Source organism: Balaenoptera borealis (assembly GCF_965194805.1).
Source record: "Balaenoptera borealis genome assembly, chromosome: 5".
NCBI classification, from domain to species: Eukaryota; Metazoa; Chordata; class Mammalia; order Artiodactyla; family Balaenopteridae; genus Balaenoptera; species Balaenoptera borealis.
This window is the reverse complement of record NC_138862.1, coordinates 59,306,631-59,333,935: the sequence shown is the minus strand read 5'-3', so window position 1 is coordinate 59,333,935 and position 27,305 is coordinate 59,306,631. Positions and strand designations below refer to the sequence as shown.

Genomic DNA, 27,305 nt, shown 5'->3' with positions numbered 1-27,305 from the left:
AGTACCGTTGAACCCAGTTTGCGGGCAAAACCCCCTTTCCCAAGTTTTAAAATAGCTGAAACTAGTTCATCTTGGACGTCAGTGATAATAACGGAGCAGCTTGACCCTTCTAGATACATTATTTTTTTTTACATTGGCAATAACAGCATTTTTAAACTAAAAATTGTGACACATTAGCTATTACAGCAGTGACTGAGTTTCTTATTTTCAAAGATAAATTTCTAGAAGTGCATTCGAGTTTTTCTTTTATAACCCTTTATGGTAAGTTTTTTGTTATTATATCTTTATTTTTCCTTTCTGAAAAACGAGCAGTGATAGTAAATGAATAGTGATTTCTTGCTTAAGTGTTTTTTTTCTTTAAGCTTTCATTTAAAATTTTACAAATCTTAGTGTAGGATGAAATATCCATGGAAGTGGTTGTTCCTCTCTATTCAAGAAGTTACTCTGGTGTTCTAAGAAGATTTTACTTTGCTCCCTTTCCATGACAAAGCGAAATATTAGTCGTGTAGTTTTTAAATACTTATTTCTAAGAATGGTTTTAAAATGATATCTTGTTGGGCCAAGTTATAAAAAAAAGTTTATAAATGAGAACAACACTTGCTACGCTTACATTTGTTTACTGTGAAACCCATCATAATTAAGATTATTCAGTCAACTTTGAAAATAATTTTTTTGACATTTGAATTGAATGATTCTTTTGCATATTATGTCATCTTATCAGAAACGTCTAATTTACTAGACATACAGCATTTAAATAATACACAATTATTAAAACTTTTTAGTTTCAGGGAGAGAGGAGCAAGAGAAGAAAACCTCCCAAATAAAATATAAAACTGCTATTTTGAACTTATAGGATTATGTATTGAGAAAGCATTCTACTTGTTCACCAAACTGAAAGGATGTGTTAGCTTGTTAGTATGTATTTTTAGTAATAAGGAAAGCAGAATTAATGACCCTCTCCTTGATCTTCCCTGTGCAAACTGTTGGTTTACAGAGTGAATTCTTGTAGTTTCCTACTAGACATGGGAAGGCAAGGAGAAAAAACTAAATCCCTGGGAAATAAATGATGATTTATCCCAAGGAGTAAAAATTAAGAAAAATCATGGTTTGGAAGGCACATGTACAGTAAAAGCCAAAGTCCTTACAATGATCTTCAAGCCTATACTTGTTTGGTATATATATATATATATATACTACTGGCTTTTAAGCAAAAGCCCTTGTTCACTTTTGCTTAAAAGCCAGTCTGACCTCTGTGTTATCCATCAAGCGCTCTCTTGCCTTGGGTTTTGCATTTGCTCTTCCCTCTGCCTGAAATGCTCTTCCCCCAGAGAGCCCTGTGGCTGGTTCCTTTCCTTAAGGTCGCTACTCTATAGTCACCCATCAGTGCAGTCTTTGTTCTCTTACCATCCTATTTTAAATAACCATCTCTCTCCCTCCACCCCGACCAGTTTCCTCTCTGCCCCATTTATCTTTGATGACCATTTGGCTTTTCACCCTGAACTAGAGTTTAAACTTCTTATGAGGACAAGGAGGGGTATGGTCTATTTTATTCACTCTATGTCCCTATTACCCTATTATGTCCCTATTAAATAGTGCTTGGCATATAGTAGTTATTTGGTATTTTTTGAATCAATAATGTTCATAAATGAATCTTCATTTTTGTAGATTTCTACCACAAAATCTTATATATAACTTAAACTTTAGAAAACTTTGGTAAGTAACATCTTTGCTTTAGAGGACAGAATATTGTATAATATCTTGGTGGAGATGAGAATAATGGGGAAGTATTAAATGATTTAGGACTTCTGGATTTGGTTTCTAATATTACTCAAATGAGACATTGGCTGAATTGTAATATGTTTAAACATCTTTAAGACATTTTTCTGTTCTGTAAAATAATATTTCGTCATTTCACAAAATTATTTTGGGGTTTAATGTTTGTATAAATCTTTGAATGTTTTTCCAAAGAGCTTTGCTCTGTTATAGCACTGATCACATTATATTGTAATTACTTTCATGTCAGTTTCCTCTGTTATACTTACATATTCCTTGAGGTCAGGTGCCAGTGACAGATTGTCTTTTTGCACATGCTCCATTACCTAGATGGGTACCAGGCAAATAGTTGCCCACAAACATTTTTCAGTTGAAAGTGAGAGATAGTGTAATACTGTTATTCTTTTTATTTTCTTTAGGAATCAAAGTTTAAGGAAACAGGTGTTATCACCCCAGAAGAGGTGAGTATTGAAGATATCAGTATAAAGCTATTATATTCTACAATTACATAAAACTGGGTGGCTTTTGTGTTTTATAAGAAGACATCTTGAAATTTAATCTTGATTTGAGTAAAATTAGATCCTGTTGACTATATTAGCAATTTTGTAATTGTAATTACAATTTTGTAATTGTAATTACAATAATAGCAATTTCTATTTCCCATAAAAGAACATGTAACTTCCCTCTCAGTTTGCCATTTCTCATATTTTTCTGTAGTTTCTCTTTATTTAGAAATGAGGGTGGGAGAGGAAATGGAAAAGATTCCTATAGTGACTTATCCTTCACTCATATTTGTATTATATGGAGCTGTGCAGTGGACTCTGGTGTTTGTTGTCTTGCTTCTTTCTACCCCAAACATGAGTTTTCATGGCTTTCCATTTGGAAACTTTGTCTCAATGCTTGGATATTAAGTTTTCTATCAGTATTCAGCTTAAATATTTTATTGCTACATATTTAACATTGATTTTTTTCCCCACCATTCTTTCACTTTTTCTACTAACCAGACAATGATGAATCTGCTTAATGCTGAAACAAATGGCTCTTTTATAGGCCAGTTGTGTTTTATTGAACATTTAATATAGAATTATGTTTTGAGGAATCATTTTACTTGTTCACTAAATCTATATAATAAGAGTATTGTCTTTCCTTTAGGTAGTTTATTTTGTTGTCTTTAGAGAAATACATTCTGGTCTAAATATCCTTTTGGACTCCAGTTTTATGAATAGTTATGGTTACATCAGACTTATTTTTTAGTCTTAATGAATGGCAAATAATTTATTTAAGCTTCACCTTTAACTCTCATTAAAAGTACCAGTCATTGGCAATGGAACTTTATTGAAATGAGCCATGTTGTATGATCTGGTTGTAAATTCCAAGACCTCAAGCCAGGGAATTAACCGATCTTTTAGTTTTCAATTGTGATGGAATCTCTTCAGTCCCAGATCCTTGTAAGTTCAAAGGATGGTGTGCTTAACTGACTATTTTATCTAAAATTGTCTTTATGTTTAGTGAAGACACAGAATAGTATGGCAAAACCTAGAAGACCTGCCTTCTAGACCCATTTCTCTAATTTCTCCTATTCTGACTCAGGCAAATCAATTTATCTAGGCACAGGCCTCATGTTTCCTCATCTTTAAGATGAGGGGTTTTGACTCGACATTCTCTAAAGAACCCGGTCTCCCTTAGGCATCATGAGTTTAATACCTTGAATGCCAAATAAAACTAAATTTTGAGCTTAAGGATATCATTAATGTTCTTGAAACTCAGTATCTAAAATAAAGAGCAGAGATGAAAGTGTGCTGTTTTTCTTGTACTCTTCGGCTTTATCTCCTCTATGTGAAAATGGCTAATTGGTAAATAGATAGTTGGATTTAGAGATACAAGTCTGTGGTCATTGAGTAGAATTAAGCAAACCATTTTAAAACAGCTACTAATCCTACAATGAATAACTCTTACACTTAATTGTATCATGAAGTGATTTATGAATTTCCCCATTTTTAAACAAATGCAAGGCAAAAACTAGCTCAGCTGGGTACCAACCACATAATGCTGAATTGAGATAGAGTGCAATTATGGGATTTAATTAGATTAGAATGAGTCTAGAGGAAGAAAACCAGAAGACAAAATGCTTTGGATCAGTACTATACTGAGTTGATCTGTTCATTTGTTTTCTCTTACTGTCTCTGGGCTTCTGGCTGTCAGCCTCTAACTATCTTTTTGTTTTCATTGAGAGATGTGGAAGTATTGTGTTTAAAAATAAGGACAGGCATTATCTAATATGGTACTGTCTGACTAAAAATACTTTAATGTACAACATGTGTATGACTTGAGTAAATAGAGTACTAGTAGTAGAGGATAGCTTGAAGAATAAAGTTGCTCATCAGAATGTTAATATTGATTCTACCTTGTTAAAGTTATTCAGTCTTATCCAATATTTAATCACTAAGAGAAAGCTACTGTAAGCAGTATTGAGAATTTAGAAACTTGAATCTTTCATTTGAACATAGGAAGCATGTAATAATAATAATGGCCACTGCTAATGAGAGCAGATATACACATGTACTAAATATCATTAGTAGCATAGCAATTCTATGTTCATTTATATTTTTCCTTATCTTCTAGTGTTTTTGTTATTTTTTCAATGGATGCCACCAGAGGTGCTGGGGAATAAAATATTAGAGTCTTGTGATCTCAAGGCAGTATCATTAAAGAATTTTTATGTTTTTAATTCTTTGTTTTGCTTGCATTTTGTTAAATTAATACTTTTTTGGTGATGATGAATTAGTTCCCAATAGCCGTAGAGTTATGCAGCATCCTGTTGCAAAGACCCAAAATGCTTAAAACCTGGGGGAGAGGGTATTGCTTTCGTTTGGGTTTTTGTCTTTACCTAATCCCTTTAAGTAGTAAAGAAATTATTTAAATAAAAGAACAGCAACATTTTGTAAAGTTACTGTTGGGAGTATGCTGCTAAATCTTATCTTGTTAATCTATCTTCTTAAAAGAAGTTACTGTCAGAACTCTTATTTTATAGAGTTTTATTCTCTCAAAGCAGAATATCATACATAGACATACTTTTCTCAGAAAGACATTAGAAGGTTAAAGACAATATAATTTTTTGCTGTGTAATAAACCCATGAACAATACATGATTTTAAGTTAGAGCTGTTGTGAAATAGTAATTGGGGAAGTATGTGTGCATATAGCTTGAGTTGGGACACTGCAGTTATGTTTAACAGACTTTCATTTTCTGCTCTCAAGAATAAGCAGGATTTCTCTCTTGCGATAAGATCAATCCATGCTCATGTATAATGGAAGTTCTCAGAAGATTAAACTCTTTCTTCCTGAGTCTGTTTTTCATTTCTGAAGAAAAACAAAAATTTGTACAATGTTCAGCCTGCCCAGAAAGTCCAAGATTTGTTAGAGGATTCAATTTCTTAATTGTCTTGGTGTTTTCTGATTCAATCCAAAAGCTTCTAACTTTTTCCCCATTGTTTGGCAGTACATTTCTCACTTTTATTAATGATTCCTTTAATAGTGTGAAAAAGCTTTCAAAATTAGATGTTACTTAAATTTTTTTTAAATGAGGAAGAAAAACTGTGTGCACTGTGATGTAATAAACTATTCTTACATCATAGACCTGTAGTTATTTAGTAATTTTTTCAAAGATCTTCATTGACTTTTCAACCATTAGCAAAAATCGCTCTACATTTTATTCATCCATAAAGTGGTTTTTGGCATTTTAAAATCCTGTTGTGTTACCCTTATTCATTTCATGGTACTGTATGCTTTTGGCATTATCTAAATCCAGTGATTACAATTGAATAAAAAAATTAACAGCACTCAATATTTTTTCTTCCAAAATTAATTTACATTTTCATGGATGTTAAAAATTTTGTACTTTTAATAAATATTCAAAAATAAATCTTTAGGCTGGTAGAGCAAGTTGGTGCTCTTTGCATTTTAATTGATTATTTTGAATCAAGGTTACACAGGATGATCCCTTTGGTATTTTGCCACCTTACATTCAATGATGTTCAATTTTTCTTTTTTCCTTTTTTCATATTTCTGCTAAATCTTCAATAGTTTGTGGCAGCTGGAGATCACTTAGTCCACCACTGTCCAACATGGCAATGGTAAGTACTCTTGAGTGAGGAATAGAAAGTTTATAAAAGGTGTGACTTCATAATTTTGGCAGTTTACAAAATAGATTAGTGCATGAAAATTAGAATGACCTGTTTAACCCTCCTCTAGTAGATTTTTCTATTAAATAGTGCTCCAGTGTTGCGAAAGTAAAATAAATGAAGAAAAACTGAGCATTATGCCTGTTTTGTTTTGCTCTGTTAGCACAGAAGATGGAGATTTTTGAGAGAAATGCCTTACTTCCTTTACCAGTATTCCGTTTCTTTATAGTGTCTAAGTCTGTTCTTGTGGTGGGTCTTTAAAAAATAATTTTCAAAAGTTTAATAACTTTGATTAGCTTTTTTTTTCTGTTCATAAGCGTAATATTTAACATCTTTATTGGAGTATAATTGCTTTACAAGGTTGTGTTAGTTTCTGCTGTGTAACAAAGTGAATCAGCTGTATGTAAACATATATCCCCATATCCCCTCCCTCTTGCGTCTCCCTCCCACCCTCCCTATCTCACCCCTCTAGGTGGTCACAAAGCACCGAGCTGATCTCCCTGTGCTACACAGCTGCTTCCCACTAGCTGTCGGTTTTACATTTGGTAGTGTACATATGTCAATGCTACTCTCTCACTTCGTCCCAGCTTACCCTTCCCCCTCCCCGTGTCATCAAGTCCATTCTCTACATCTGCACATCTGCATCTTTATTCCTGTCCTGCCCCTAGGTTCATGAGAACCTTTTTTTTTTTTTTTTTTTTGGATTCCATATATATGTGTTAGCATATGGTATTTGTTTTTCTCTTTCTGACTGACTTCAGTCTGTATGACAGACTCTAGGTCCATCCACCTCACTACAAATAGCTCAATTTCATTTCTTTTTATGGCTGAGTAATATTCCATTGTATATATGTGCCACATCTTCTTTATCCATTCATCTGTTGATGGACACTTAGGTTGCTTCCATGTCCTGGCTATTGTAAATAGAGCTGCAGTGAACATTGTGGTACATGACTCTTTTTGAATTATGGTTTTCTCAGGGTATATGTCCAGTAGTGGGATTGCTGGGTCATATGGTAGTTGTATTTTTGGTTTTTTAAGGAACCTGATTAGCTTATTTTTCAAATTAAGAAGTATTGGATTTTTTTATGACATTAATAAATGCAGAATTTTGCAGAATCTTACGGTTCTTTACCATAAGACCTTCTTTAAGGTTCAAAAGTTTCTCCCCTTTTTAGGAATGAGCTCAAAAGTTGAAAGATTCATGATCTTTCCAAATAAAGTCTTAATTGGAAATCTACTTGTAACAGACTTTTACAATTTTTATTTTCCTCATTAACTTTTCTTTTAATTATAAAGTAATTTAAACAACTAGCAGTTCTCATAATGTGTTTTTTAAACATCTGAATAATAACAGAATGTTTTAAAACAAATTCAGTTTCATTACTTTGAGTACTTATGGTAAAAGCACCTGGCAGTAGCTGCAAAATTGATCCCAATACTGGCAGACTATTTTAATTAGGCTAGAATTGTTTGGAATTATCATCTTGTTTGGATATGAGTGGTTCAACTTGTTACATCCTTTTTTTTCCCTCAGTGACACTTTTTCAATTGTAGTTGAAAGGTAGAGTTTTGATTTGGGAGCAGGGGTTCTAGAATTAACAAGATTCTAATTGATAATGTTTTCCTTAATATCTAAAGAGCTTAAATAATTAAACTATTTAAAATCACAGTTAGAATTCTCTTTCATCTGTGGCCTCTTCTGTTACCCTTAATTTTTTTTTTCTTTTTTTTTTTAACAAGTCCTTGCCCCTCTGTGAGTTTCATGATTCTGTCTGTCCCCTCTTTGGGGACCGTGGGCCTTTTAGGATCTGTAAAATAATAAAGTGGGTTCCTGGACTGTTTTCAGTATTTCAAAAAGTCAAAGAGAAACTGCATTTGTGTCACCGAGCCTTTGGCCATTTCCCAACCTACCCTTAATTTTTATGCTTAACACATATCCAAAATAGTTCTTACTGCTTTTGATCAATTGCTCTTTATCTTGTAGAACATTGTTTTTTATGTACCAAGAAAGGCCGAAATGTCAGGTTCATTTATTTTTATGTCCTTGTCTTTCCTATGTGTATTTCTGTTCCATATTTTAAATTATGTTCATATCATAGAAGCTCTCTGATTTTAGACTTTTTTCCTCCCTAAATTGTTAAAACTATATTTAGCTATGTTGTGGTCTACAATATATATGTATATTTCAAGTCATATAGATATATAAAATTTAAGGTAATAGTCATTTTATGGAAAAAGAACTAAATAAGGATTTTCTTCAATACATGTGTGATAGATATACATTTTCTTTATTCAGATTTCTTTGTTGAAGCCCTTAGTTGTCTAGTTAGTTTTGTTATATAATTTATAGTATTGTTATAGGGGTTGGTATATATGGACAGGATCTTCTTTTAGCAGGTAGTAGTTTATAGTTCCATTTCATAAATTGTGATGGTTTAAATAATTTTATTGTAACTTAGAACTCAGTTATATCACACTCCAATGTCTATACTTCTGGCTAAATTGTTGGGGCCAAAGGAACAATTCATTTTAAATCAGTGCTAGAAACAGACCATTTCTATGCTATACGTTCATGTTTACAGGTGCCATCGTGACTGTATTATATCATCTTCCCGCAGAACTTTAGGCATTGCCATGATGTTGTTGAATTTGACACTTGGAAAATGTGTAAAGATACTGGAAGCCTGCCAAATAGTTTTAGGACATTTCCTGGCTTTATCTTTTGCTCAAATCTATGGTTTGAAGTTTAGACTGAAGCTTAAGACGGCAGCAGAACTCAAAATTTGTGCTCATTTATATTTGTGACAGATACCACATGCCACTCTAGCTCTGACCAGTTCCCCTAGGTGACCCACAGAAGAATCTTTGAACAAATTTCTTAGTGAGATATTCTAGAGTAGCCCCCCAAAATCAAATAGCTGGCTGTGACCCACAGAGGGAGCAGTGTTCAAGAGCAGGAGCCCTAGAGTCACTTGGCTCCATCCTGGCTCTTCTACCTTCCGGTTTTGTGACTGTGGGCAGCCCGACTTCTTTAAGCTTTTGTTTACTTACTTATAAAATGGGACTATAAATATTACTCACTTTTTAGGTATCTGAGGATTATATAAAAATACTGCATGTTAGAATTCTAGGTCCTATACTTAATAAGCACTCAATAAAAGGATTTTTTGTTTGTTACAACCATTATTATTCTCAACATTATCATCTTGTGATTCAAAGCATCTTTTATCTCTTAGTTCCAATTTTAATGCAGTGGTAGGAATGTGGATCTTGTGAACCACCTACTTTGTTATGTAATGTCATGGAGCTATTTTTCTGCCTCCTCTTGGCCTTCAGATGAGCAGTACTTTAAGACTAAAAATCTGAATGAGATTATATTTGGTTAGAGGCAAACACAATAGTTGCATAATATAGTTCTGTATTATTCTACCTTTTTGTGTAATATTGAATCCAAATTCTTTTGGTCTGTCTGCATCTCTTGGTACATTTCACTTACAATAAATATTGCTGTGCTCTTCATTGCTGTGACGTATGTCACTTATGGCATCCTTCCCAAACCAGTCCTAAAATAATTTTCTCAGGGGTGTGGATTGTGTAGTGTTGAGATTAACATGTGATATCTTCTGTCTTTGTCTTTTAAAATATTTTTTGTATTTTGGTGCTTTTCACTCTTTTTAAAGGGCTACAGGGGAGGAATTGAAAGTGAAGGCTTATCTACCATCAGGCAAACAATTTTTGGTCACCAAAAATGGTAAGAATTATGTTGTATATATTAGTTAATTTTGCGCAAAGAGTTATATTTTTTAAAAAACCTTAGCACTTGCTGATCGTAATTCATGCTTAAAGCGGTACTTGCAGCTTCCCTCAGCCAGAAATTTGGAAATTTAATGAAACTATGGATTTTCTATGGGTAGAGTATTTTTTCCATACTTGATTTTATCTCCTTCCTTTTTGTTATTTCTTTTTGCCAAAAATATCTAGTTTCAAGATATGAAGGAAAAGAGCTTTAAGGAAAATTGGGCTTTTTTCTCATTGGGCTTTTTAAGCAGACTTCATAATCATAATCTTTTTAGCTATTTTAATCATCTTTAGACTTAAATTTTTTATGGAAAGTATAACTGATACTATCTTTGATATCTAAAATCTCAAAGCTAGAGGTTTTATTGTCCATTGTGTCATTGAAAGATTGCCTATAGGCACAAAAATGTTTCTGAAACAGGTATTTATGAAGTTAATGAAGTTATTTATGAAGCTAATTTGAAAACAACATCAAAAGGTTGTTACAGTCCCTATCTAATCACATAACAATACATTGATTTCTATTCTAATTTGCTCATTATAGGAAAGGGAAAACATGTACAAAACATCAGTTTTTTATTTCCTACAGTATATTTTTTGATAGGATTGGTCATTTATATCTTGCTTGTTTTAAAAAAAAATCAGGAGATTAATAGCATTTTGTTGACCCCATGTCGTAATGTTGTTACCTTATAATTTTTCAATTTTTAGGCTTATATGAATTATAATACCTGTTAATCGATGCATTTGCTATATGAAAAACTTGGCACCAATTTGTATAAGAGAGTAAAGTTTAGCAGGTTAGTGAACTTTAAACTGGTTTATCCATTATGAATAGCTGGAGCTTAAATATGAATTATGAAATACATGTTGAAAGTTACTTTAGCATTGCAAACCAGAGGTCACCTCTACCACCTCCGAGTGTGACAGGTGGTGCCTCCATGTTCTGAGAGTAAAGCTGTTAAAATAGTATATTATTCATTAGCCTGAGGTTGAACAGTGTCATCTCTGACTTCAGCTTTGTTGATCTTCACAGATCATCAGGGTAGAGAATATATAGAACACTCCCAGTAGAGCCTTTGTATTTGTCTTCTAACAAATACAAAGGGATTTTGTATTTAGGGAAAGATAAGTGTGGTCAAATAATTTTGTCTGTGGGTTGAATGTATCTCTTAAATTAAGTACTCCTATTAGAAGTAAAATATAATATTTACCTAATATTTTGGTGGCAGAAATATATTTTATGGAATAAACTTTCTCTTTTTTTAATGGATTTATAGGAAGCAGATTATGTCCTAGTAACTGTTTTTGCCATTTTTTTATAGTGCCATGCTACAAGCGGTGCAAACAGATGGAATATTCAGATGAATTGGAAGCTATCATTGAAGAAGATGATGGTGATGGGGGATGGGTAGATACTTATCATAATACAGGTAAGAGGAGAATAGAATGGCATGTATTTAGTTTAAATTGTTTTAAACTCCTTTACAATCTTTTATAACAGCCTTGATTTTAAAAAAAAAAAAGGCTACATAAAGGCATATTATGACTTAGTTTTTTTTTTTTTTTTTTAAAGATATGAATCCTTTTTTTTTTTTATTAATTAATTTATTTTATTTTTGGCTGTGTTGGGTCTTTGTTTCTGTGCGAGGGCTTTCTCCAGTTGCGGCAAGTGGGGGCCACTCTTCATCATGGTGCGCGGGCCTCTCACTATCGCGGCCCCTCTTGTTGTGGAGCACAGGCTCCAGACGCGCACGCTCAGTAGTTGTGGCTCACGGGCCTAGTTGCTCTGCGGCATGTGGGATCTTCCCAGACCAGGGCTCGAACCCGTGTCCCCTGCATTGGCAGGCAGATTCTCAACCACTGCACCATCAGGGAAGCCCATGACTTAGTTTTAATAAAGAAAATATGTTCTGAATTTAAATCTAGGATACTAAGAACAAGTTTTCTTCCTCTAACTCCTAGAGAATAGGAGGTATATCAAATGTAGTGGTAGAGCAGTGTTTCCCAGTCTTAGTACTATAAACATTTTGGGCAGGATAGTTCTTTGTCATAGCATTTTCTGTGCATTGCAGAATGTTTAGCAGTATCTCTGGGCTCTACCCACTAGATGCCTGTCACATCCTCCCAGTCGTGACAACCAGAAAAGCCTCTAGACATTGCCAAATATTCTGTGAGGGGCAAAATTGCTACTCTCAGTTGAGACTCACTGCAGTAGTCAGAGGGCTAAATAATCTGCACAGGAAAAAGTACCTCATTAAGTCTGTTTCTCCTCTTCTCTGAGTAAAGGATACTGCCATCATTTCCTTATGATGATATAGAAACAGATTTAGGACTTGAGCTCCTTGATTTGAAGCTCTTTTGTTCCTTAATGAGTTGAATGTTGTTATGTCAAGGCCTAGAGAAAATAGATTGAACAACTTCTTAAAATAATTTCAAAAATCATCCTCTTTTCTCCACTGAGTAGCGCTGTTGGACTTTTTTTTTTTTCTTTTTTCCCCTGGATCTTTCCAAAATCTTTTAGCTACTCTGCTTTAGTCTTCACATGACTGGGAGATGTGAGTAGCACATCTGTAGGAAATTGCCTGTTGACTGAATAGAGCCATTGGTTATAGCACTGTATTTCTGATATCATGTTAGTGAGTTTCTCAAGTTGTCTAGTTGTATTTTATTCCATAAACCCTACCCCAAAATCCAGGTACATATTTACAAGGCATTCATCACCGAGATACGCAGGTGTCAGAATGATTGAATTGACAGAAATCTATTACAGAAATTCTACAACTAAAGAAATGTTTGCCATGTTGACAGAAGACAAGTAGCATCATTTTCTTACATAGAAAGCAACATAGTATTATACTTCAGTTAATTTGGTGTACATAAATTCTAAGTAAAGTTTATGAGAGATACACTTAGAATTTTAGGTTTAAACTATATTCTGATTGGCTTAAAGCAGTGCTTCCAACTGACTCACAAGGCTAGGTACCTGGTTCTTTATTCACCTCAGTTCCCTTTGCTTCATCACTGCTTTTCTTCTCTCAGGATTCTTTCATTTCTGTTAGCCCTGTATTAGTCATGGTTCTCCAGAGAAACCATGGATATAGATATAGACAGGTTTGTTTTGAGGAATTGGCTTACGTGATTGTGGAAGCTAACGATTCTGAAATGTACAGGTCAGGCCGGCCAGCAGCCTGAAGACTCAGGGAACAGTTGATTGCTGCAGCTGGAGTCTGAGGGCAGTCTGGAGGCAGAATTAATTCTTCTTCTTTAGCACTCAGTCTTTCTCTTAAGGCCTTCGACTGATTGAATGAGGCTCACCCACGTTATGGAGGGTAATCTGCTCTACTCCAAGTATACTGATTTAAACGTTAAGCACATCTAAAAAATACCTTCACAGCAACATCTACACTGCTGTTTGATCAAACTATGGGACACAATAACCTACCCAAGTTGAGTTGACATATGAAATTAACCATCACAGCCTTATAGAGTATTACCTTCATTAGGATCATTTGAGCTTTCTTTTTCTTTGCCAGTATGTCCTACTTTTAGGAGAGTCTGGTTTAATGGGATACTACTACATTATATTTAAACGGATTGAAGAGGTTTATTTTCTTGTGTTTCTATGTAGTAGATTCAGTGAACTGTTTTGTAATAGCAATTTATTACGTTAATATTTGGGCTTTACTGTTATAAAATAATCATACTTATTATAAAGTAATTTCTAGAAAAACTACTGTGAAGTAAAAGTTTTATGCTAGAGCTGTGGATTGTGACATTTTCCATCTGTGAAAATGAGTCATTCTTTGGTTTGGATATATTGAACAGATACATCAAAGCTTTAGAAGATTAACAAAGGAGCAAAGCCTATTTTGTATTTAGGGTTTTTTTTTCTTTAATATTTCCCATCCTTGTTGAATTATTTAATTGAGAACACTGATGGGTATTTTGAATTAGAAATATTATTTAACTGACTTATGATGCTGCCATCTGCTTAATGTCACTTTCATTGAGATAAGTAGGTTCCAAGGTAGTTGCTTAATGAGGGGCACTGGACAGAGCATTGAACCAAAAAGGTGTGGGTTGAGTCCCAGATTATTCATGTAACTGTCTGTGAGATTCATGCAAATTACTTTCTTTTTCTGGAGACTTCATTTCTTTATAGGGAGAAATCATTACCTTATAGAATAGTGTTTGTAAGGATTATTTAAGATATAGAAACAGTAAAATAGAAAGTCCCATATAAACCTGATATGATATTACTACCTCTGAATGTCCTGGATTTCTGAAGCAAATAGCACATATTTTTTTAATTTTTTAAAATTAATTTATTTTATTTTATTTTTGGCTGTGTTGGGTCTTTGTTGCTGCGTGTGGGCTTTCTCCAGTTGCGGCGAGCAGGGGCTACTCTTTGTTGCAGTGCACGGGCTTCTCGTTGCGGTGGCTCCTCTTGTTGCAGAGCAGGGACTCTAGGCACGTGGGCTTCAACAGTTGTGGCATGTGGGCTCAGTAGTTGTGGCTCACGGGCTTAGTTGCTCCGCGGCATGTGGGATTTTCCCGGACCAGGGCTCGAACCCATGTGCCCTGCATTGGCAGGCGGATTCTTAACCACTACCCCACCAGGGAAGCCCCTAAATAGCATATTTAGTATAACCAGTATCTTGTTGAAAAAATTTCAGTGCAGGTTTAAATGTAAATACTGGGTTGGCCAAAAAGAGCCTTCGGTTTTTAAATAAAATTAAAAGACACATTTTTCATTTTCACCAAGAACTTTACTGAACAACGTATTCACCCTTCTGTTCCACTACCTTCTGCCATTTTTCAGGCAACTTCATAATTCCATCTTCCCAAAACTTTATATCTTTTTGAGCAAAGAACTATTCCAGGTGCCTTTTACAGTCTTCCAGGGAATTGAAACTTTTTCCATTAAGAGAATTTTGTAAGGACTGAAATCAATGGAAATTCGAAGGTGCAATGTCTGGTGAATATGGCAGATGAATCAGAACTTCCCAGCCAAGCTGTAACAGTGTTTGCCTGGTCATCAAAGAAACATGTGGTCTTGCGTTATCCTGATGGAAGATTATGTGTTTTCTGTTGACTAATTCTGGACGCTTTTCACAGAGTGCTGCTTTCATTTGGTCTAATTGGGAGCATTACTTGTTGGAATTAATCGTTTGGTTTTCCAGAAGGAGCTCATAATAGAGGACTCCCTTCCAATCCTACCGTATACACAACATCACCTTCTTTGGATGAAGACCGGCTTTTGGTGTGGTTGGTGGCGGTTCATTTCGCTTGCCCCACAGTCTTTTCCATTCCACGTTATTGTACAGTATCCAATTTTCACTGCCCGTCATAGCTTGTTTTAAAAACTGAACATTTTCATTATGTTTTAGTACAGAATCACGTGTGGAAATACGGTCAAGAAGGTTTTTTCCAGGGACTTCGCAGTGGTTAAGAATCCGCCTACCATTGCAGGGGACTTGGGTTCGATCCCTGGTCCAGGAAGATCCCACATGATGCGGAGCAACTAAGCCTGTGCACCGCAACTACGGAGCCTGTGCTCCAGAGCCCACGTGCCACGACTCTGAAACCCGCGTGCTCTAGGGCCCCCATGCCGCAACTACTGAAGCCCGCGCGCCTAGAGCCCATGCTCCACAACAAGAGAAGCCAACGCAATGAGAAGCCCGCACACTTCAAGGAAGAGTAACCTCTGCTCGCTGCAACTAGAGAAAAAACAAAAGCCCGCACACAGCAACAAAGACCCAATGCAGCCAAAAAAAAAAAGGTTTTTTCTGCTAATCTTATGTGGAACCCAAACATCAAAGTGATTAACATAACCATGCTGGTGCAAATGATTTTCAATGTTTGATTTGGATATTTTGCGTATGTTGGTTATCTCCCACATGGTATAACGTTGATTGTTCTCAATTAATGTCTCGAATTGATCGGTATCAGCCTCAACTGGTCTACCTGACCATGGAGCATTGTCCAGAGAGAAATCTCCAGCACGAAACTTCACAAACCACTTTTGACATGTTCGATCAGTCATAGCACCTTCTCCATACACTACACAAATCTTTTTTTTGCATTTCTGTTATGTTTTTACCTTTCTTGAAATAATAAAGCATAATATGCCGAAAATGTTGCTTTTTTTCTTCCATCCTCAACAGTAAAATGGCAACACAAAAATTCACCAATTTTGATGTCTTTTTTTTAAATGCATGCTGATATGACAGCTGTCACATACAATCTAACAAAATTGTTTGGAATGAAGTTAAAGATAGCTAAGTGCTACTAGAGCCATCTTATGGAAAAAACCGAATGAACCTTTTGACCAACCCAGTATGACTCCTGTAATCTCTTAATCTGTTCATTTTCTGAGGATGAATATTTGTTTAGATAGACTCACACAAGGAAAGTAAATAAGTGAAGAATAGTAAATGAGGAATGATAGAGTAGGATAATTTATGGTAAAATATTAAATTGGTATTTAAAAATTTTTATTTTATTTTTAATATGAAAGGTGCCTTTGGGAATATTTATTCCTATTAGAGTTCATTTGTAAAAGTGCTGCTAACATTGCCTCCTCGTTTCAGAGAACTTTGAGAATTTAGGTAATATTAAGTATTTTTATATTTCTTAAATCAGGTAAATGGAGGATGTTTACAACGTAATTTTAGTTATATTTTGCTGAATTTTAAACAGGTATTGCAGGAATAACCGAAGCAGTTAAGGAGATTACACTGGAAAGCAAGGTACTGGTTGTTTACTTATGTTTCTAAATTCAGTGACCTAGTTATTTGCATGTATATTTATTTTGAGATTATTTATATCATTTTTATGCAAACTAATTATTTATTATCAAGCTCTTTTAAATTTCAGCTATTTTATTCCCTCTCATTTTTCTACATCAACATACCAAAACACTGCTGTTTCCCAGTGCTTCTCTTTTCTTTAATCTGTCAAATGGTTAAGAAGAACATTTTTTGAGATTGTAACTGGTTAAAATCTACAAATTTTTCTTCTAATTGGGAAGATTTCTAGACCATTTTAAAAGAAACGGCTTTTTATTTTTAAGTACCAAATGGTCTTCAAGTGGAGGTTTTGAGGGGATTTATTTACTTGCTGATCAGTAGCTGCTGATGGTATCGTGTTTAAATTTGTAGTTTAAACATTAAGTAATTTACTCATTTCTTCTGTAATTTCTTAATTTACTGCTAATTTGAGGGATTCTTGTTTTTTTGTTTTATTTTTTGTTTTGAAAATTTAAAGGAAACTTTATGTCATCCAAAATCATGACATTTTGGATGAGTGGAAGCTAAATGGGTTTTATTGTACAGTTCATTTGAAGGAAGGGTAAAAATATATAATTGGGTAGAAATTTTCTCCTTGAAAGTTTTCAGTTAATTTAGACTATCTGTATTACATTAGCTTTTCCATTTCTAGAGAAAGAATGATTAGAGTTGCCTTCATATTTTTGATATAGTTGTTTGAAATAATATTAAAAAAAATACGAAATGCCTTCACCCTTATCTTTTCTTAACTGTTTTGTTCACAGTCAAATCTCTTAGAGGACAGAATATTTGGGCAGAATAATTGTGTTCCTTTTGTCCTTATGAAACATTCAACTACAACAGTTCCTAGTTTAAGATAGTCTTCTTTATGTGTTTTTGTCATTTGGATCTTTTGGGATTTGTTACTGGGGCTTAACAGAAGGTGTTAGAAACCAAAACAATATTTTTTTTCCCTGCGTACAGTTTTATGCTTGCTAGGGATTTAAGGTTCAGTTCATTAGCCTGAGAATTCATCCTTTTGAAGTTTTACTTTTTGGAGAATTTGAATGATAAAGGAAAAATTACATAAATGGCTTTGCTGCTTCAGAAGCTCTTGTTTACTCCAGCCATTAGTATGTATGCTTCAGACTTTGGGAATGATAAATGGCAGAGGAATGTGGATAGCATTGTTTGATAGGTTTATGGTAATTCTTTTAAGAATTTTTAATAAATGCAATAATGGTTAATATGGTACTTTGTATCCCACTTAACATTCTTATGTCCTAGTAAAGGTTGAATATTTAGAATAATTTACAACTAGAATATATCTTCCCTGTGACTTCCTGTTTAATATAGAATTTACATGATTATTTATAATTTAGTGCTTAGAATACTTGCTATCCAGAGTAAAATTATAAATTAGGTGAAACTAAATGTCCAATTTTTTTACCTACTACATTGACTTCAGATTTTTAGAATATTAATTTTGTGAAAATGTTAATTGTATGTTAGGCTTGGCTTTGGTTAGCATTATTTCATTCTAGTGCAAATATAGTTAAGAACTGAGATCTTATGTGTTCTAATAACTGTAATTGCTTAATTCAGTCAGGAATGTTAACAAATTAGAGAATATGATAGTATTTTATTTATAATAATAAATTTAACTTATAAATGTATTGTGATTTATAGATATATAGCTTTTTCTCCTTTAAGTGTGCAAGTTAACTTTGAATTGGTTTTCTAATACTAATGAATTGCTTAACTAGAAGTATTGTTTTGTTGGAAGTGCAACTGGCAACTTTTTTAGATGACTCGGTGCTTCTATGATACTTTTATATTTTTCAGTCACAGCACTTAGCACATCACTCTTAAAGATTGGCTTATGGGTTTGTCATCTGAAGGAGGAGTTTCTTGAGCCTAAGAAATATCTTATCACTCTTATTTTTACAGTGGTTAGTTAGCACTGTGCTGGCATGTGGGTGCTCAATATTTGAACTAATGAACATATTTAAGTGACTTTAAATATAATCAATTTCAAAGGACAGTATAAAACTCCAAGATTGCTCAGCATTATGTGAGGAAGAGGAAGAGGAAGATGAAGGAGAAGCTGCAGATATGGAAGGTATTCGTGTTCTGGATTTGCTTTAATCACAATAGAATATTGCTTTTAGAATTTATGTAATTGATGTGAGTTAAGAATTCTACTCCATTGAGTTCTAAATTTAACATTTAGCAGCCTAGAGAGGATTTGTTTAGTTTAAATTTAATCAGCACAGAACTTATCTTGGTCTTGGACTCTTCTACTTCACCCAGAGCATAGCCATGATAGCATTATTTCTGCTGAGATCAGTACTGATCATAAATCTTTAATGCTGGGTACAGCCGTAAGACACAGATTCTTAAGCTAATTCTTAAATTCTTTCAGAACAAAATTTGTTCTGGCATTTAGTATTTTCTTTTTCCTTTTTGATAACATCTTACTACTAAAACCTTATGATAGTGATTCTTAATGGGGCCTTTTGAACTACATGGAATCCCCCCGCTGCTCCCTGAAAATCTGAAGTGCCTTCCTAGGATTGCTAGCTGAGACTCACTGCATTAGTGAATCATTGTTACAAGAGATTGAAACCCACTGTACTAACAGAACACAGTGATACAGGTCTAAAAGTATATGGCTATTCAAAGCTTCCTATTTCATTAGCATGATAATCTTTAATACAGGTGAAACCTCAGATATTTAAAATTAGATGAAGAAATTGCTGTCATCAGGACAACCTCTCTGTTAAATCCAATCTGTCTTTATTATACTTACCTTCTTTGCATTATTTATTTGATTCTGTTAACCATTTCCTCCTCTTTTTTTTCCTCCCTTGATTTTTTGACACAGGATTTTCCTCCTTTTTCCTTGACTGTTTCTTTTAAGTCATCTTGCTGGGCTCTTTTACTTCTGCTTCACTGTTAAATGTTACTGTTTCATGGGGTTTCACTTTTTTTTTTTTCTGCTCACTCCCAGGTAGATTTTTATCTACTCTTATGACTTCTGTAATTGAATACTGTGGTCTGGCACAGAATTGTTTACGACAGGAAAAATGGTGTATAAATTACATTAGATTCTCTGTGAGAGTTTAAATATGAATATGTGTATGTATAGAGAGAGGGTTAGTTGGAAAAAGGAAGAGGATATAAAAAAGACAGGGCAGGTATTTTGGAGGCTGTAAGGTGGCTAAATCCCCCCAATACATAGGATTTAGTGAGAGAGAATGCAAAAGTAGAAGGTAGCGTCAGTAGAGTTGAAGCACCATAATGGCAAGTGGTGTTCGATGATGAGGAGGTGACAGCATAGCCTAATCAACCAGAGTAGCCTTTACTTAAAAGTACCTTTTTCAGTTTTGTTTCCTAAATTACTTTTGAGTTTCTGTGAAACCTAGCTGTATATCTGTTCCTGAATTCTAGTAAGAGTCTTGTCCTTATTTCCATTGTATACTCCTATTCTTTGAGGAATTCTAAATGAGTTACTTGTAACCGAAATTGCTCACAGCAACCTCATAGACCATTTCTGCGCTCAAGACATCCATGTCTAAACCCCCAACCCAGATCTCCTGAACTTCACATCTACTTGTTTAGTTTCATTTCCACGTGGATGTCTCATAATTGTCAGAACCACCTTCTTGTACAAATACTCTTTCTGGGTTCCATTTGTCTCTGAATGGCATACAGTTGTCCCGGTTGGAGTGGGGAACCTTATGAATAAAGCACTGTTTTTAGAGTACAAGCTGTGGGACTGCCTTAAATATCTGGCAGCCTTTTAGTATGTTTGTTACATTTCCCTTGGATAGAGTTAAAGAAACAATTGCTATATATGAATTTTGCTTAAAACAGTGTTGTTGGTATCTAATATAACAGTTAATTTTCATCCATCATTCATCAAATATTTATCGAGCAATACAGTATCTATGTATCAGATACTGTATTTGGTGCTGGAGATAAAGCAGTAGACATGATCTCACGGAGCTAATATTTGATTTAGGGGACACAGACAAAAAACAGTAGATAAGCAAAACATATACTGTCTTAGATGGTTATAAGTGTTAGGGAGAAAAATAAAGGTGGGAGGGGATAGGGAGTCTTGTAGTACGATGAGTGTTGTAATTTTTAAATAGGTTAGTCAAGGAAGAACCTCATTGAGGATATGCCTTTTAAGTAAAGCCTGGCAGGAAGTGAACGGACAAGCTATTTGGATATCTGAGGAAGAGTGCAAAGGCCCTGAAGTGGGAGCATGTGTGGCGTGTATAAAGTACTGCAAGGAGGCTCCTATGTCTAGAGAGGAGAGAGGGGAGAGTAATAAGGCATGGAGTCAGAGAGGTAACCCGGGGACAGCTCGTGTAGGGCCCTGGCTTTAACTCAGAGTGAGACAAGAAGCCATTGGAGGGTTTTTCTAAGCAGAGGAACAACTGAGAATGCGATTTAACATCTCAACAGAATCACTGTGACTGCAGTGTTGAGAATAGAGTGAAGGGATAGGGACAACAACAGTTAGGTGGCTATGTTGTTAATCTAGGCAAGAAATGACTGTGGCATGGGCTCGAGTAGGAATTGCAAGTGATGAGAAACTGCAGATTCTGGACATATTTTGAGGGTAGGGCCGAAAAAGGATTTGTTGCTGGATTGGATGTGACATGAGGGAGAGAGAGTACTCAAGTGTGACTCCAAGGTTTTTGACCCAAACGTCTGGAAAGATGTCATTATTGAGATGGGGAAAACTGTAGGAGTGAATGGCTTTGGAGGGGGAGTCAGGAGCTCAGTTTTTGACATGTGATATTTGCTCTGCTCCTTAGTCATTCATTGGAGTCATAAGTAAACAATTAGGTATCCATGTTTGCAGTCAGGGAATAAATTTAAGAGTCATCAGCATTTAAAGCCATTGGGACTAGATGAAATCATCAAGGGAGTAAGTGTGGATAAAGAAGAGGCAACGTCCAAAAACTGAGCCCGTAGTTACTGTAGATGATGAAGGGGAACCAGCATAGGAGATAGTGCAGGAGAAGCTAGTGAGGTGAGAGGAAAGCCAGGAAAATGTAGTATCTTAAAGGCTGAGGAAAGAAAACGTTCCAAGGAAGAGGGAATAAATCATGCCAGATGTTCCTGAGAGGTCAATTAAGATGAAAGCTGGGAATTTACCACTGGATTCAGCCAAGTGGAAGTCAGTGATGACTTTAACGAGCACGTTTTATGCAATTCTATAAATAGCCTTGTGCCCCCTATGGAGTCACCTAAGGCTCTACAGTATTATTGTGCCAATTGGTATTAGTAATAGACTGTCGTAGCACAGACCAAGCCTTAAGCCTGCTAACTTTCTCTGGCTTTGTCACGTAAAGTGTCTGCTGCTTTAGAAGTATAGAATTAGCTCCCTCATGTTTATTCAATATCTTCAGTCAGAACAGAAGCAAAAACCCAGGTTTTGAATGGTACTCTGAAGTAATATGTAATTTGGTTTAGGAAATTACTTTGAACTTGATTAATCTTTTGTTGCTTTTTTAAACAGAATATGAAGAGAGTGGATTGTTGGAAACAGATGAGGTTTGTAAATCAAGTTTTTTCTTTAGTTAATTTTTAATGAGTAAACTTGGGGATTAGTATTCTTAATATCTTGATCAAATAGATTTTCTGAAACATGACATTCATAGTGATTTTAATGGTTGTAAATTTTTCTCCACTATTACCAGGCTACTCTAGATACAAGGAAACTAGTAGAAGCTTGTAAAGCTAAAACTGATGCTGGAGGTGAAGATGCTATTTTGCAAACCAGAACTTATGACCTTTACATCACTTATGATAAATATTACCAGACACCCCGACTATGGTTGTTCGGCTATGATGAGGTAAAAATAAAGAAAGACATTTTAATGTAAATATTTAAAATTTTTGTGTTGAATTCTTTTGTCATTAGGCCCATGGATATATACTTTTGCCTTTTAAATTTTACAAATCATTTGTTTTATAATTTTGTGATTAATGTTGAGTTTTATTCTTATTTTGAAGAAACTGTGAATTATTCATTGTAACAACACCGCTGCTAAGAATTAAACAGAAATAATCTGTTACATTTATTTCTTGGTCCCTGAGCTTATTTATCCCTTCAAAATGTGAGGAAAATTGAAATTGGTTTGTTGTATTAAATTTTGTTTGGGATTATATCTATTGGATATATAGGCATTTGCAGAATGATCATATTGCATGTAGTTTTTTTCCTTAAGAATTTCACTTAATAAGAATTAAAGGATAACTGAAATAAAGTTAACTTCTTTAACCTGTCATTCCAATGACTATAAATGGGAAACAAGAAAATAAAACAAAATCGGCCTAAAAGATGTTATAAAGTTATAAAATGTTTTGATAGCCATGAACCTGCCTTTTTGTGGGATCTTTTCTGTATTAGATGGTGGCTGATGTCACATAGCCTTGATGGACAGACTCTCTCCTCCCTCCCTCCCTATTTGGTGTAAATAAATCCTTTGCCCAAAATAATCTGGTGATTCTAAATAGTATAGAATTCAGAACTGCAAGTGATGTGGGAGGTGGGGATAAGTGTAAACCCTGAAGTTTAGGCCTAAAAGTTTTTAAACAGTAATTTCAAAGCACTTTTTATGGTTTTAGCAACGGCAGCCTTTAACAGTTGAGCACATGTATGAAGACATCAGTCAAGATCATGTGAAGAAAACAGTGACCATTGAAAATCACCCTCATCTTCCACCACCTCCTATGTGTTCAGTTCACCCATGCAGGTGTGTCTGTGTGTGTGTGTGTATTTGTGTGTGTGTGTGTGTGTATACTTCATGGATTTACTACTTGGGAGTCTGTATAAACATGGTGCCCGAACAGAAAAATTTACTTAATAAATAAAATTCTCTTTTGTCTTCCTTAGGAATGTTTTTGTGCTTAAATAATATATAAGACAAAGAAAAAAAAACCTTACCAATTTCCTTTAAGTTTAAATTCATTAAGAATAATTTTTGTCCTTTGTGTGTGTTTAGTTATAGTATAGATCTTTGTGATTTCACTCCTGTTATTAGCTCCAAGAATACTTTGGAAGATCCTTTTTAGATTAAAAAATACTAATCATTTAGACATGGTTTGCTCTATTGTGATATATCTTTCTGCTAACGTGCAATGTAAAGTTAACTGTGCTTTTTCTAGGTGACCTATTTATCTCCTTTTATCGGTTAGTGAAGGGAGATGTATGTAGAATTTCTATTCCTTTACTTTTCAATTAAGAGGTTTTCAGCCCTACCAAATCAAGTACATTTTATAATTTGGGATTTCTTTGTATTAATGTGTTTTCACAGGGCCAAATAAGTGAAACTGAATCTATATATATGATCTGTTCAGAATTTTCCTTGAAAAAAAGTTACATGCTAAATTCTTTCAGTTATTTCTAATGGGTAACTTCTACAAATCATTGAGCAATTTTGGTAACAGTATTTTTCAGATACAAACTCTGATATTCCATTGACTAATTAGAGGCAACAGTCTTGTTTTAAAAAATCCTTTAATATTTTCTTCTTACTTTTAACAACCTTTTTATTCCAAAAATCTATCCCATAGGAAGTCTAGTTCATTTTTCAAGTTTATTTATGTTAAGAGTGTTAATAATGCTAACTGTGAAAAGTATTTCAAGAGTCATTAGTTTAAAACCAAAACTATCTAAAATTATCTAATCTAAAAGGTTTTCATTTTTGAGAGTTATTTTTTTGGTTCCTCTTGTGGCTTGAGAGTTTAGGACAGAGCTTATCAAACTGAGGCAGGTCTCTTTCTGAAGTATAAACTTTACTCAGTGGGAAAAAGAGATAAGTAATTTAACTGGTGATGTTAAGCATTTTAGTAAATGACTGTATTATGGAATATAATGTAAATAAGGCAAAAAAAAGCTGGGGGCCTATAAAATGAGACTGCAAGGGCATTTTAGGCCTTGCCGTTGGCTGCCTCAGGTTATGTCTTCATATTCTCAGGGCCAGTACATTTATTCTCATCTTCTAAGTTGACTGCCTCTTTCATGAAGGTTGTACTCATAAAAATTGAAGTGGTGTTATTTAAGGCAGGATACGTGTAAAAGTTCATTTCTTTTGTACAGTGCCCTTTTCTCAAGTATATGCTCAGGCAATTACTTTGATGCCTCCTTTTTCTATAGCATAGGAGATTCACCAGTTGGCCACAACAAAATTTGTGGAAAACTTCAGATAAATATCCTTCTTTATATAAAGCCAAAAAATTTTTTCTAAATAGAATCAGATAATTTTAATCTGAAAAAAAAATATATAAACCTCTTAACTCTGACCAGTTGCCTTTTCTTTAACTCATTTTTGGTTTACTCTCTGTTAAACATTTAAAGAGGCAAAGTCACAGCCTTATAAATATCTTTGTGTTTTTTTTGACCAGCTGTTACCATCTAGCTTTTTTGAATTTGCCTGTTTAGATTCTTTTTTGTTTCTCAGAGCAGAAAGCCCTTGCTCTGCATTTATGCCCTGGCATGATTTCCCTTTCTCTGATTTTCTGCCCTACCCCCCTTCCGCCCCCATTATAGGAAAGCTAACTAGTCCCATTGTGTTCATTTGTGACTACCATGGCTGCAATAAAACTGTCTGCATGACTCAACAATCTGGCTTGTTGGGGAGTAGGGAGGAGAATATTTTACAATAGTACTGTTATATATTAAAATTAATTCACAGACGGTAACAACGTAGGTTTCTTCGCAAACAAAAACTTGCTTTTCCTACTTTGATCCAATTGATCTATACTAATAAGATATGTACTTTTGCTTTTAGGCATGCTGAGGTGATGAAGAAAATCATTGAAACTGTTGCAGAAGGAGGGGGAGAACTTGGTGTTCATATGTATCCTTACCTGTGTATGCGACTAGAGGCAAATTGCTTCTGGGATTTTTTTTTTCCCCCCTTTTGGGAAATTTAGTATAAACTTTAAGTCACAGTAGTATAACTTATTTTAGCCCCGCATATCTGGAAGTCTTAGTGGGAGTCCTTAATTTATTTAGAAAATGTTACATTTTGATAGTTCTAGCCTTGTTCAGTTGATAAGCACATGTCCTTATGTGCACCAGTTAGCTCTGCCTTGTTACAGAGCTTCAGAGCAATATGTACTTCTAGGTAGCAGCTTGCCAAGTGCTTTTGTTTGTTGAGGCAGTGGCTGAGAGTATGCAATTCCACAACTGTGAACTCTTTATGGAAAAGAAACTCAAAGCGCTTAATCTGTTGATGAAAGATGAATAACCTGTGAATTTAGAGGATAACACGTGAATATCTTTTCAAGTATATTTCTGATTTAACATGTTATCAAGAACGTACTTTTCTATCAGGTAAAAGTAAAGTTGGGTTTTGTCAGTCTGAGGTCTCTGTGAAGCAAAGAAAGAATTCAGATTAAATAAATAGGTTAATTAAATTAAAAAGTAAAGCACCTGAAATCTATTTCAGGTAGTCTTCAAATATAGTATTTTCATTTTTCTCCAGATAAGAGCACCTCTTTATTTCTCTGGGGTTGACAAGAGGAATTAAGTAAACTACTGGATCCTGAAATACACGTACCCATAGCATGGATGCATCAAAAGCAGTCAAGAGTCAATGATTTAAATACCAAATAGCTTGAATTAGTTTGATGCTAGATTGACATTCGACTTGGTGGTTCCTGCCACTCAGTGTTAGATGGAGACTGAGGGGTCACCACTGTCTTGGAACTACAGATAACCTAAGCATTGCTAATAGAATGTGTGCCTCAGAGAAACATTGGGCTGGTTTGATACTGAAACAAACCAAGAACTTTTGGTCCAAACCAGAATTACTCTTAAAATTCTATTATGCATAATTTGAGCATTCATCTCTGTTTTGGAAGCTGTGTAGCAACTTGGAAGACTCTATATATAATTCATAATTGTCATCAATTCCCCTGAGAAAAATTAATCTCTTAATGTTTCTAAGTACAGTGGAACATAGAAAAACATTCAGGAATTTATTGAAGACAGTCCAGTATAGCAGATTTATTAAAGACTATTCCAGTATAGTATATGGCAAGTACATATACTAACCAAGAATCATTCCTTATGGAGGGTTTTTACTTATTTTTTGTTCTTTTCCTTCAGTATTTTTATATTCTTTACACTGTCTCATTTTCTAACATACTCTAGCAAACTTATAGGCAATAAAAAGACCATCTCCCACTCATTTAAACATGTACAACCTTGTCCTTATTTTTATATTAAAATATTTGGGCTAATATGGACTTGTACTCATTAAGAAGTCTTACATGCAAATATTAAATGCGGCCGGGTCAGTCATTCTTATAGAGAGCCTCATGTTGAATAGACACCAATTGCATGAATGAATTTTTTTAATATAATATACTCGATTTAAGATTTTGTCTTCTGTATTTTTTCTGAGGAGTTATTGCTTAATAAAATGGATATTTACAATGTTAGCTTAAATCATAGAACTATTTACCAATCTGTTTTCCTTAGCTAAAGACCTTTAGGTATCTTCTAATTTTCTTGAAATTTGTACAAGCTGTCATTCCAACAATAGAATATGACTACACAAGACACTTCACAATGTAACAAAGAGAGCATAGAATCTATCCTAATTATTGGTTCTGATTTTTAAAGAATTAACCCATAGATGTGACCATTGACCATATTCACCGATATGTACAATTTCTCTAATAAAGAGAATTATATGTTTATGCATTAAATAAAAAAAAGTTCCACTACCAGCCTTATT

General features: G+C 34.5%; 1 protein-coding gene across 3 annotated transcripts in view; it reads left to right on the top strand.

Annotated features, from left to right (window-relative positions):
- The window catches only part of ATG3 (autophagy related 3), a 28,207-nt gene extending 910 nt beyond the window's left edge, over positions 1 to 27,297 (top strand). The window contains exons 2-12 of one of the 3 annotated variants that reach the window (XM_082394785.1): positions 2,193 to 2,234; positions 5,856 to 5,905; positions 9,637 to 9,707; positions 11,080 to 11,187; positions 16,460 to 16,509; positions 18,568 to 18,649; positions 22,070 to 22,104; positions 22,251 to 22,406; positions 23,182 to 23,309; positions 25,347 to 25,415; positions 27,061 to 27,297. In XM_082394785.1, the coding sequence (XP_082250911.1) occupies positions 2,193 to 2,234; positions 5,856 to 5,905; positions 9,637 to 9,707; positions 11,080 to 11,187; positions 16,460 to 16,509; positions 18,568 to 18,649; positions 22,070 to 22,104; positions 22,251 to 22,406; positions 23,182 to 23,309; positions 25,347 to 25,415; positions 27,061 to 27,142 (873 nt within the window). In that variant the 3' untranslated portion in view covers positions 27,143 to 27,297. Of the gene's footprint in view, positions 1 to 2,192; positions 2,235 to 5,855; positions 5,906 to 9,636; positions 9,708 to 10,464; positions 10,555 to 10,887; positions 10,909 to 11,079; positions 11,188 to 16,459; positions 16,510 to 18,567; positions 18,650 to 22,069; positions 22,105 to 22,250; positions 22,407 to 23,181; positions 23,310 to 25,346; positions 25,416 to 27,060 lie in introns of those variants that run through there. The other 2 variants (XM_082394786.1, XM_082394787.1) reach the window with 2 other exon arrangements.
- Positions 27,298 to 27,305: the final 8 nt, after the last annotated feature.